Source organism: Octopus bimaculoides, chromosome 7, assembly GCF_001194135.2.
Source record: "Octopus bimaculoides isolate UCB-OBI-ISO-001 chromosome 7, ASM119413v2, whole genome shotgun sequence".
In the NCBI taxonomy this organism is placed as follows: Eukaryota; Metazoa; Mollusca; class Cephalopoda; order Octopoda; family Octopodidae; genus Octopus; species Octopus bimaculoides.
This window is the reverse complement of record NC_068987.1, coordinates 38,438,727-38,452,473: the sequence shown is the minus strand read 5'-3', so window position 1 is coordinate 38,452,473 and position 13,747 is coordinate 38,438,727. Positions and strand designations below refer to the sequence as shown.

At 33.6% G+C, this 13,747-nt stretch overlaps 1 protein-coding gene across 2 annotated transcripts in view; it reads right to left on the bottom strand.

The window, feature by feature from the left end:
- LOC106876459 (caspase-7) overlaps positions 1-13,747 on the bottom strand; it is a 787,012-nt gene that overhangs the window by 58,329 nt on the left and 714,936 nt on the right. For both annotated transcript variants that reach the window (XM_052969503.1, XM_052969504.1), the window contains one exon: positions 7,111-7,358. In XM_052969503.1, coding sequence (XP_052825463.1) covers positions 7,111-7,358 — 248 coding nt within the window. The remainder of the gene's footprint in view (positions 1-7,110; positions 7,359-13,747) is intronic.

The following is a 13,747-nucleotide window of genomic DNA, read 5'->3' as shown; positions in this document are numbered from 1 at the left end:
ATATATATATATATATATATATATATATATATACACACACTAGAAGAAATACCTGGTGTTGCCCAGATTAAAGAGAATAATATAATTTTAAAACGCTGTCTAGATTATGCAGGTCTCAACTGCTAGTAGCTGAGACACCAACTTTCTACATTAATAACTCTACAACCCATGCCAGCATGAAATATAGACGTTAAGTGGAATGTTAAAAGAAAGTTTTAAACTCATATATGTATTACATGGAAAAATGAAAGCATGAAAAGTCATATTCTTAAGATTATAAACCTGGAAAAGTACAGGACAAGTTATTACACCTGTAAAAGTATACGACAAGCTATTACTTCTAGTAAAGTAAAGAATAAGAAACGTTTTACTTAAAATATATTGCAGCAAAGAATGCTAGTTCTTCTAATTTAATATTCTTTACAGTTCTCATCTTTTAAATTTATTGTACAAAACTGTTCTGCTAATTTGTAAGTTTGTCTAATTAGTCACTTTTTTCTGTATTTAAGGTAGTAAATTAACCAAATTCTACTTAAATAAGTATAGTGTTATTTGTAAACTATAATAAAATAAGTTTTAATATTCAAATTTTAATTTTAGCTGAAATATTTTGAGTAAAAAGTTTCTTATTCTTTACTTTACTAGATGTAATAGCTTGTCCTATACTTTTACAGGTGTAATAACTTATCCTGTACTTTTTCAGGTTTATAATCTTAAGAATATGACTTTTCATGCTCGCATTTTTCCATGTAATCCATGATTTTTTCAGGCATTGCTGTTATAAGATAATTAATAATATGTCAATTAATAATTTAAGATTTTACCTTCTAAAATACTGAAAGATAATATTTCAATTTTTCCATGTAATTTTTTTCATGTTTAGTTTAAATGTATGTTGTGATTGAATTATTTGATATTACCCATTCACACCAAATTAATGGCATGGATTTTTACCATGTTGTTCGTTGCACCATGGCTCACCAAACGTTACAAGAACCCAAAACCATCAGTTACCAGGCTCACCTTAAGTAACCTAATTCTGCAATATTAGGAGGTCACAGGAATTCATGCAACAAAAAAAAAATTTCCAATGATTCCGAAATTGGGGGGGAAACCCCCCACCTCATTTTTTCTGAACCAAAATAAGGAATTTGCAGCATATTAGGTCAGGGTACTTGATTCCACGCAAAATATCAATTTTTTCCTTTTTTCTTAGTGAACATCATGTGGGTGTTAATATAGAAATTGACCATATGTTGTTGTTATTTAGCCTCAAATAAACCCTGATACTGCAAACGTATCATCAAAGACATTCCAGCCTTCAGCAAACAGTCTTTTAAGGGATAATCTAGGACATTACATACAATGGGCGTGTGATTTAGGTAGGGGGATACTTTGGCTGCTATTTTTAGCATATTGAGTGATCAGGTAGAGGCTCTTTCATTGGTTCGATTGTCTGATGAGATTTTAGAAGTTAGAGAGTAAGTCAAAAGCTGAGAGATTCATCTATTGGCACTTATCAAACAGAAATTTGTCCATTGTCATTCTGTAACTTCTAATGAAATAACTTCTAAAATGCAAAATTTTGTCAAAAATGTTAAGAGTAAACGCTGTTCTATGTGACATATTCTACCAGTATCGGAAGTTTGTAAATGTTTAGTTGAAAAAATTAATCAAATAATCTGTACATCTAGTTGAATAGATCCGAAATGTATGAAAAGCAAAGTCGACCTAGGTGAAATTTGAACTCAGAATGTAAAGACAGACGAAATACCACTTCTAAAATACAAAATTTTGTCAAAAACGTTAAGAATAAACCCTGTTCTATGTGACATATTCTACCAGTATCGGAAGTTTGAAAGTGTTTAGTTAAAAAAAATTAAATAATCTGTACATCCAAGTTGACCTTGGCAAAATTTGAACTCAAAAACATAGACAGACAAAATAGTATTAAGCATTTTGCCTGGCATGCTAATGTTTCTGCCAGCTCACCGCCTTAGACAATAAACATTCATTTTAGAAATATATTCTTTATTCTTATTGCTTAAGTGTTATTCCTTTACTTCCCAGACATGGAGTTTTGTAACATTTTACCTCATAACTGTTTTTCTACTAATTTTTGTTCAATGCGACTAACGATTCTGAATTCCTCATGCATTTTTCTATCATTTAAGCCTAAGAAAGGTATACTTTTAATTTAAAATTAAAAAATTTATGTTAATTGAAGATGAATATCTGCCTTACTGCCCCCCTTGAGATCGCAGATATTTTGATGTAACTTGTTTCTACTCAACCAAATCTCAAACTAGTTATGCCAAAGTGTAGCTGAAGAGGTGTCCTCTTTAAAACTATTAACAGTTTGCAATTTAGCTGAGAACTGAATTAGTGGTGAAGCTTGGAAGCTGCTGCAATTTGACAAAATGGTGGACTTAAGAATATATTCACATGTATAAAGTAAATACACGTAATTCAAAAACATGTTTTGTGTAGATTATTTTGTAATCAAAAAACAGGTACAGATTATAAACAATGAAAGGCAGATTTTGGTGATTCATTTGACAGAGGTAGTAGAGAACCAATCTGACGATAAATCTGACCTTGGATCTTGAAAGTTTGCATGTATCTTGGCTTAGTTAAATCTCTTGGGGCTCCAAATGATGTCATCTGTAGTGCAGCATTGTATTGTCTAATTTTGTTTTGGAAGTACTGGAATCTTGGTCAGTCGATGACAACAGTTTCTTCAATGACTTTGGAGGTTGGGAGAGTGCAGGGAGTTTAACTTTCCGCCACTGCAGCACAGTGTAGGTGTCTCTCCAGGCCACTTACTTGCTTTATAATGTATGCACTCAGTTGTCATTGCACCAATGGAAACTCTAGTGTCATCTGCACAATGAACTGCTGGATCATAATTGAAAGCTGCTTCATAGAAGTTGCTTCCCTGAGCTGTTGTGATTGCTCTTCGTTCTGCAGTGGCGATCCTATTCCTTGTCAGCTGTGCATACTCCTGTTCATCACTTTGAGATGCTCTGGCTTTTGTAGTGCACAGTCTGTTCGTTTCTTGGTATGCTTCCCTTTCTGCAGCTATCTCTCAAATTTGACACTTTCCTTCTAGGCATGATTATATACATATACAGAAATACACAGGTGCAGAAGATAGTAAACAATGAAAAATAACTGGGTAATGGAAATTATATTTCTTAATACAATGGGCAGAAAGTAAATAAGAAATTTTTAGAGAAATTAACTAAGTGTACAGATTTAAGTGAAATTTTTGAAGTTACTTCTGTAAGTAAATCATGAACTTACTTTTATCAGTAATTCCATCAACAACAAAAAATACAAAACATTGCAAAAACCAAATAAGAAATTTGTAGGCAAATTTAATGAAGTGTACAGATTGAAGTGAAATTTATGAAGTTACTTCTGTCAGTAAATTATGTATGAAATTATTTTCATCAGTAATTGTGAACTTCTTTCTGTCAGTAATTTGTTATTGTTTGTAAATAGCAATTGAAAACTTACAGTGAAAACAGTAGCGTCTGAAAAATGAAAGTGAAAACAACAGAGAGCTAGTGAGATTTAGAAAGAGAGAGAGATAGCTAGTTAGACAAATAAGATAGAAATAGATAGATAGATAAGATATAGACTGATAGATATAGAGATAGAGATGGATAGAGAGATATAGACATCACTGATGCTAGAAAACTGGAAGTAGATATTTTAAAAAACTTTCAATGATGTGAATCTAATATTAAAAAACATTTTTTTATAACCAATAGATGTAAGGGAGAAAATCAATTTCTGGAAGTTACTTCGCAAAGAGTATATTTATAATATAGATATATAGTATTCACCATATTCCCTTCCATACTGGCTAACTCTGATGAGTGTAAGGTTATATAATCAGATGGTTACCTAACATTCCATTGTATTCCTAGCATGAAACCGATTGGTAAGATCAGCTGTGATGGATATACAATACTGTACATTTCAGATTGTGTGTGTGTGTGTGTGTGTGTATTTGTCTCACTTTCTCTCTATATACTTACATATATATATGTATATATATATACACACATACATACATACAATCTGTGAATGGAACAATAAAAATATGCAAGACTTTTCTCAAGTTCCAAATGTGAATTTGTCTGTGTTAACTACATCCCAAAGATGGAGCTTTGTATCTTTGTTAGAAACCAGCTCTCTCCTCACTGGAAGATTTATAATAATTAAAAAATACAAGTGGCATACATATAAGCAATCACTGATGTGGGATTCTGAAGGACATAGCTATCTATCCTGTGCTGGTATCATGAAACATTCTGTAAAGTGCAAAATTATGAGGATCCTTTAGTCGTCTTGAGGATATGACACCTCATTGGTAATGGAGTCATGAAAAAAGCACACAGTACACTCTGTAGAATGGGTGGTGTTAGGAAGGCCATTTGGCTATAAAAATCAAACCATAAATGAAACACAAGCAGGATGCAATCACCCAGCCTGTTTAGGTGAGTAATAGCCTTCTGTATGTACTGACTCCAAGCACGGTGACTCATCTAACCTATAGAAGCATGGAAAGCAGATTTAAAATGATGACCCCCCCCCACCACACACACACATACACATTTATCTGTGTATAACACTTGACGACAACATGTTTTCCTATTTTTCAAAATCAATATTTTAGTGTGCTATAAAAGTTTTGAAATATGAATCTTCTTCTCTTTAACTGCTTCTGCTGTATTTAATACTTGTAGCATTAAATATTGTTAGTATTTAATAAAAACTGTAATCACTAAGAAGCAACAGAACCAACTCCACATGGAAATTGTTTAAGACATGCTGGACTGTGCAACCACAACTCAGACTTCATTTATCATGGGGACAAATTTCGCCAACACTCTCTACATACACAAATCCTCCATTTAAATGGAATGCACTGATTCTGTGCCTATTCCCACTTCACAAGCAATTTCCTGGATTGTTACTGATATGTCCTACATTATGATGACATAACTTTGTCGGCTGTGTGACTGGCCCATATGGCGTACCTCACTGACTAACCCTCCTTGCTGAGTCCGTCCACTATTTATCAGTAGTGGAACAGCCCACTTCTCACTTGGGAGTGTCCACCACAACACCTCCCCACTTTGAAATTTTTTTTCATATTCTGTTTCTTTTTCTTCCAAACAACAGAATTATTTATTTTCTTCAGAATGCCATAGGTAGTACCAGTCAACATTGTTTACCAGTAGTACTACTAACACATAGCAACCTGACTTAAATCCTTTATACGGGTTTATTATTATTACTTCTTCCACACAGAATTATATTTCTCTTCAGAATGCTACAGGTAGTACCAATCTACATTGTTTATTGGCAGCACTACTAACACATAGCGACCTGACTTAAATTCTTCACATGGACTCATTATTATTATTATTATTTTTTCCTTCCACACAGAATTATTTTTCGCTTCAGAATGCTGCAGGTAGTACCAGTCTACATTGTTTACCAGTAACACTACTAACACATAGTGACCTGACTAAATTCTTTTGAATGGATTTATATTATTTTTCACTGTGTGTAGATCAGTTCTGTGTTAGAGTTCCAGTTTTTCCAGATGTTTTTTCCTTTGGAATTTTTTTTCAAGTTTGTCACTGTGTATAGTTCTTCCATTTTAACACTCCTTAGAGTGTTCATAACCTTGTTACTACTGTTATAACAACACCATTATACAGTGGGAGGTACTGATATGTCCCACATTATCATGATGTAACTTTGTCTGTGTGGCTGGCCCATATGGTGTACCTCACTGACTGACCCTCCTTGCTGTCTCTGTCCACTATTTATCAGTAGTGGAACAACCCACTTCTCACTTGGGGGTGCCCACCACAGCGTTTACATGACTATTCACTGAACCTTCTCAATTGGCTCATTGTTTCAGGTTGTGGATGGCCTGCCTGAACATGCCTCACTCTCCATAGAGGTGAGGCAATATTGAAGCAGTTGTACCACTCCTTGATCTGAGTTTCTCCCATGGCATCATTGCCAAAGGCCTACTGAATCTTCTGGATGGTTTGAGCTTGAGTATCACCTAGCTTTTGGCAAAACTTGATGCAATATCTCTGCTCAATGTGTTCCATGAAAAGGAAAATCTGACAAGCACACACTACATGTCTGTACTCTAGGCATAACAGTCAAGAACTGATGTAGCCTACCTGCATGAAAATTTTCATGCTAATGCAGGAAAGGTGGCATTACCTTCCAATCAATGGATTTTGCCCATGCAGCATTAGTTTTGGTAGGGAAAAGAGTTGGATACATAAATATACCTCATATGTATGTACACACACACACACATGCATATGTACTACTTATGTTTTTTTTTGTTATTTAATCTTAAGGGTGGGTGAAATATTTTCAATACATCATTTCTGTGATCCTCTCACCTGAGTCTAAATCCAAGAGGGCATTGGTTCTTTTCCTTGTGTTGCATGTGAGCTGTCATGTTATTTCAAGCATGTGCTTGCTGTTGTGTGTGTGTGTGTGTGTGTGCATGCACACACACATACACACATGTAGTTGGTATGTATGTAAGCACAGCTCTTCACAGTCCATTTCTAATTTCTTTCTTCTTCTGTTGCAGTATTTTCAAGATCTTTATCTCTTTACTGATCTAGCTAGGATCTTAAGCATTCTAAATATTGTTGAATTACAAAATTTTGTTTATTTATTAATTTATCAATTTTTTTATTTCGATCTACATGTTCATTCTGCCATCATTTTGTTGAAGTATGTAGACTTAAGCTTAAGTCATTCACATATGAATGAGTGTTTTTGATTGATAGATAAAAGGCTCTACTACAGGTCTTGAACTATAATAGTGACAGAATGAACATTTAAAACAAACTTGCAAGTTAAATAATATCTGAACAGCTGAAATGTCACCATCATCATCATGTTTATATGATGATGATGATGATGATGAAGTTCAGAAAGTAATCATATTGATAATGCTGATGATAATGATGATATGATAATGAATACCATTATGATGATGATGATGCTGACATTGATATAAAATTTATTTCAGAAATTACTTACTATCATACATGAGGCCAGTCATTTTAGTCCGAGTAATGTTATCATATCGCTGAACTTCAAAACCCAGAGCTTGGAATCGTTCTTCAAGACGTTCAGCGTCGATATCCGTACCTTCTCTTGAATGTTGACCAGTTGATTCATCAAAGTGTTTATTGTTAATGATTATGAAAATTCCTCGCCTTTTATTGTTGAAGTTGTATTCCAAAGGATCTGATGGGGCCCCTGGTCTCAGTGACTTTTTATCTCCACTGTAAAATATAATTAATAACCGATAAATCATTTTTCAGTTAAACATGAAGTAGCTCATAACACATTAAAAATAATAATAATTATTATTACCAGTGATTTTAACAGTGGCATAAGGCCACAGTCAATTAAATCAACTGCCTTATTTAATAGCTACTTATTTTATCATTTCTGGAAGAATGATAGGCTGAATAAATCCGGGAGGTATTTGAACTGAGAATATACTGGGATGCAACAAAATACCAAAAGGCATTTAGCTTAACACAGTTAGTTCTATTAACTATGACTTGATCTTCCTCGGTGCTCCACCAATTCAACCAGCTACTATTTTTAATGATTTCCAGTAGAGTCACAAACCACATATGTTCCACAAAGTTCAATATATTGATGGAGGGAGTGAACTTATACACACACACGCACACACACGCATACACACACACACACATACACACGCACATATATTATTATTATTATCATTATTATTAATATACATATATAGGCACAGGCATGGCTATATGGTAAAAAGCTTGCTTCCCAACAACATGGTTCGACTAAGATCCTTCAAGGCAGTGCTTCAGCATGATCACAGTCAAATGACTGAAACATGTAAAAGAATATCTAATTTGGACTCTCCCCTAGTTAAATGCGGCTTCTGCAATTTCTTGCTGAACCATAATACAGATGCTTTGTTTAAAGTGATCAAATATTTGTGCTCACATAAGCTCACTCCCTTCATCAAGCTGACATTGCCTGTACAGGCACACAAGTGTGCCAAGTATCAGATGTTGAAATAATTGCAGAGCATTGTGAAATGGAGTGTTTTGCTCAAGAACACAATGCACTGCCAGGGAATTGAAAGCCATGACTTCATGATTGTGTGATACACTGGGTCACACACATAATCTATCTCCATCTCCATCTTCTAAACACCCCACCCTTCCATTCTTCCTCATGCATCTCACCCACAGCAGGCCCCTCCACTCTCCTTCACATGCTTAACCACACATTCTCCATGCCCTCATATATCTAACATACCCACACCCAGCCACTCCAATTTCTCTCACTATCACTTGCTACAGTCATGTCTTCTCCATCTATAAACAACTTCCCTCACACTCCGATGGAACATCCTCTCTATCCTATCTGTACTACTTATACTTCCCCAATCACTGTTCCCTGTGAGTAGCCAACAATACATCTCCAACACCATCTTATTTCTCCCTCTCATTCTGTCCCTTTATCTTTCTCTCTCACCTTCCTTGTCCTACTGGGGTAACCAAGTATCTTCTCTATAGTAAGACAACTATCTCTGCCTCTATTATACTCTAACCTCTTGCCTAGCACACCATCACTTTCTTTGGTTCCACTGCTTCTCTCAACTGAGAGGGCTTTGTCTTGCAAGCTACTTGACAACACTACTAGTGTTGGTGCCATGTAAAATGCACCTGTGCTGGTGCTACATAAAAAGCACCAATGTTTGTGTTACAGAAGCACCCAGTAAACTCAGTAAAGTGGTTGTCATTAGGAAGGGTATCCAGCAGTAGAAACCATACCAAAATAGACAGTTGGAGCCTAGTGCAACTTACTACCTTCCATCAAACCATCCAACCCATACAAGCATGGAAAATGGAAATTAAATGATGATGATGACACACATAGATATGAATGCATTTGTATGAGTTTGTACAGATATATGTGTGTGTGAAATGTACTTGACAACATTGCTAGTACTGGTGAACCACATAAATGGTGATGTCTCTCTTTCAACCCAAGTAGGAGTTGCAAAGTCTAAGTGTAGGCTTTTTGAGGGTGGGGTCCTGAGGATTTCTGAATCTGGGGGATATGGTAATTCATTATATGCATCTCAAGATATTTATAACAATGATTACACAGTTTGCAGTAAGACCATATATGTTTCCATATAATTTTTTTTTTTTTAGTTTTGGCTTACTATCAAAATATATATCCTAACTCCTGGCATAATTTTCTTCTTAAGAGAGACTAAGCTACTGTTTTCATTTGTTATATAATCAAGAGTCTATTACATTTGCTGATTAATTTTCAGTATCAAGCCTTTTGGTAATAACTATTCATGGCAATGAATTATTTAAAAACGAGAATGAATTCCATATATACTGTCACTTAGACTAAGGCAATAAATTGTAAACTGGTTGAGTCATTAAAGTATTGGATAGAGTAAATTATAGTATATGCGTTGGCTCTTTACACTTTAAGTTCAAATTCAGTTAAGGTCAAGTTTGCTTTACATTTTTTGAAGTTAATAAATAATGCATGAGAGCAAGCTGGTAGAGTTGGACAAAATATCTTGTAATTTCTATTCTGAAGGCAAAGCCTTCAACAACGTTAGTGGTCCCTTGCTTTTACTTTGGGCAACATCAATGACATAGAGAGGGGAAACTTGCATGTATTGGTAACTGCTAGTTTTCCATACAAAACTTGTCCAAACCTGCATACTGAAAACAAACTAACCAAGGTAGAGTAATGATAAAAGAAAAAAAAAACATACAGGGCCCCTTACCACTGAGTCAGGCAAGGAAGTTATCTTCAGATTTGGAGAAAGTGCCTGACCCACAGGTTTGGTGGTGTTACGCTGGTCTAAAGATTAAATCTACATCTGAACAACATGAATTGTGTAAATGAGAGCCTTCTACACAATTCCTATGAACCTAATTTCATCCTCAAGTATTTTGTTGGCCAGAGGCTATGATAGAAGACACTTGTACAAGATGTGGAGCAGTGGGATTGGACTTGAAACCATGTAGTTGTGAAGTAAACGTTTTTTACAATACAAAGCAACACAACCATTATTGTTTCCAGTGTAATGTTTTTGCTATGTTTTTTTCTTTGCTGCTTTCCATTCTTGTATCGATGGCTGGTTTATTTACACCAACAGTCATTTATGCAGCTTCCTACCACAAGTGGTGCATAGCCTGGTGGTTAAAGTATTGAACTCATGATTGTAAGATCATGGTTTTGATTTCTAGGCCAAGTGGCGCCTTCTGTTCTTCAGCAAAATAATTCATTTCAAATTGCTCCTGTCGACTCAGCTATAAATGAATAACTCTACAACAGACTGACATCCTGTTTAGGGGGAATATTGTGGTCTCAGTCATTTAAATTCATGGAAACAATGTAACTGGCCCTATGGGGCATAGGACTTGAAACAGTACTTGTTTACTTTCTACCACATTCAAGTGTTAAGTAAAAATAGATCATCTTTCTTTTTGTCTGGTTATGCAAACTGCAGTTAGTAGTTCTGAGTCTTGCTCATGAGCCAAACAATTGCTATTGCAAGATATTAACTAACCATTTGTGGTCAGTTGTCCATGGCTGTAACCTTCCAGCCATTGTAACTCCCCTACATTAATAGGAAAACATTATGAATAATAAAAAAAATTAATGTAAGTCAACAGGAAAGCAACAATCATTATTTCCACAACCTCAGAAATTTATAAGATGTAAGATATATTAAGAAAGAAGCTTTTTTGCAGATTCTTAAACCTGTTAGTACAGCAGTCAAAATGTCAATAAAAGAACTGTTTGTCATAATTGCTGGAACCAATTATTCCAAACCAAAAGCAATAGAAAATATTTCTAACATCTATGGTAAAGCAACACGTACAAAACAAATGCAATGATCATTTTCCAAAGACATCCAGTTTTCTGACATTAAAACCAGATGCCACTTAAATTACAGAATAAATAACAACACTCCAGAATACCTCCTAATATCATTAATTTCAGTTATTTTTAAAAAAAATCAATGTTTCAGAGATTCATTTTCACATTTATTGTAATGAAATAAAAATATGTAATAGTTATTTGTAGAGAAAGAAAAATAAATAAAGAACAGATTGAAAGCTGAAAGTAACAGAAACTATCTACTATTCCAAGGGATCTACCAAGTAAAGAATTTTGGTTAAATACTTCTCCAGCAGTTGTCTGACTAGAGATCATGCATCAGTAGTAGTTCTCCTTCGTACAAAATCAAGCTGCATCTTATCTAAGACAACTCACTTCCTAATTAGTAGAGCTATAACCCTTTCTGTAACTTTTTTGATCTGGTCCAGCAATTTGACACCTCTGTAAGGCATTTTCTTTACTCTTATGAAACAATCCTGTATTACAGGGTGTCATATATTACCATTTCAATTGAAAAATCTGATAAAAAAAAGTGAATAACTCAGCAAAGTTTACTGGAAAAGGAAAGCAAACAAATAAAGTTTTATTAGAAACATCAAAACAATTCCATGTGGGCTCCATTGGTTGTATGTAACCTGCTGAGTTATTCTTATTTTTCTTCTTTCTAAATTTTAAAAATTAAAGTAATTTATGGATACCCTGTATATACTGTGTGCAGTACTACCATTGTTTACAATAAAGTAGTAGCAGGCAGCCCTGCAGCTAGATACATGAAAATGTACAAAGTTTGATCTATGAGGTTGTTTATCTTCAATTTCTGTAATTGATGTCTGTCAGAAATGATGAATAGGAAGAGAATTCCAGAATGCTGCAGTGCTGAAAAGGTAACTTTGAATAAAAGAACTTGGTACAAGAACTGGAGAATGAGGCTTGGCACAAACGATGAGCTTAAGACACAGAGGTAGCAGACTGTTCCAGGTTAAGGGAACAGAAATTTTGTAGTACCAATAGTAGAAACATAGGAATGATGGTACTGTTTTTAAAAGTGTTTGTAGTTCTATCAATTGCATGATTCCAGATATGCAAGAAGTACTCTGAAGTAGGTTATACATGTACTCTGTAGAGGTTCAGCAACTATTCAGAATTAAAACAACTTCTGGCGTCCAAAGAAAGATCCCAATTTTTGAAAATTTGTTTTGATTGTGTTATAAATAAATAAGATATATTTGTTTTTGAAATCTTATTTGAAATAACACAAGATAAAGATATATCAATAAAACTCTTACGGATGGTGGTGATAATGATGATGTCAAAGAAGAAATGCTTATCGTTATCATGCTGATTTGCTAATAACATATACTCACTATTTTAACACAAAATATTTATGTTCTATAGTTTATTCTATAAAATCTTGATTCTCACAGTTAACACTACATAGACTCAGTTCCCACAGGGAACACAGTATAATTTTAATTCTTGCAGTTAACATAATATAATCTTAATTCCCACGTTATATAATCTTAAAAAATTCCCATATAATCTTGATTCTTATAGTTAACACTATATAATTTCAATTCTCACAATATATAGTCTCAGTTCCCATGAGTAACACTGTATAATCTTAATTCCCTCAGTTAACACTATATAAACTTAAACAATTCCTGTAGTTAATGTTACGCAACCTTAATTCTCACAGTTAACTTAATACCTAGTTAACACCATATAATTCTAACTCATACAGTTAACACTTTCTGAAGTAACAAGGTCCGTTATCCATCTAAAGAAAGTCTCTAAAATTTGCAAGAAGAGTCTTGTGCCAAAGAAATGTAAGGGAAAGTTACAAATAGAACCAAATAATGAGGAAAAAAATGATTAAAATGAGAGGATATTTGATGACAATCATATGTTGATGGCAACATGTTAAAAGGTGACAAGTTGATACTATTTTTCGGTTCTTGCAATCTATCATTTCTGCTAATTCAGCCTCATTTTTTAAACTTTTTGAGTTACTGATCTCTTTTGGTTAATTATAATGACCATTGAATCACAGTAAGTTATTGCTACTTTATCAATCCAGGAGGAATAACATGTAAATTTGTCTTGGGTTTAAAACTCAAGAGAGGCAAAACTAAATACAGGTACACCTTTAATATCACCTGCTGCTGTTTCTGACAACTGGGTAACTTTTATGCATAAAAGGAACAACTAAGATAAATACAAATCCCCTCTATATATTGGTATTATTACTATTTATTTATGAAAGACAAAGTTGGATGTGGTGCAACTTGAACTCAAAATATAAAGTAGTATTTTAAATAGTGCAGGGTATTTTGTCTAATGCTCCAACCACTCTGCTAATCCTTCAACCTTTTATGCCTCTCAGAAAAATTAATCTAAACATTGTAATAACATTAAAATAATCTAACACCTTTAAAAGGTCTTTAAATTATTGCATTGATTACACACACACACACACACACACACACACACACATTATATATATATATATATATGTATATATATTATATATATATAATGTATATATATATAAATATATATATATATGTATATATATTATATATATATAATGTATATATATATAATGTATATATATATAAATATAAATATATATATGTATATATATTATATATATATAATGTATATATATATAATGTATATATAAATATAAATATATATATGTATATATATTATATATATATAATGTATA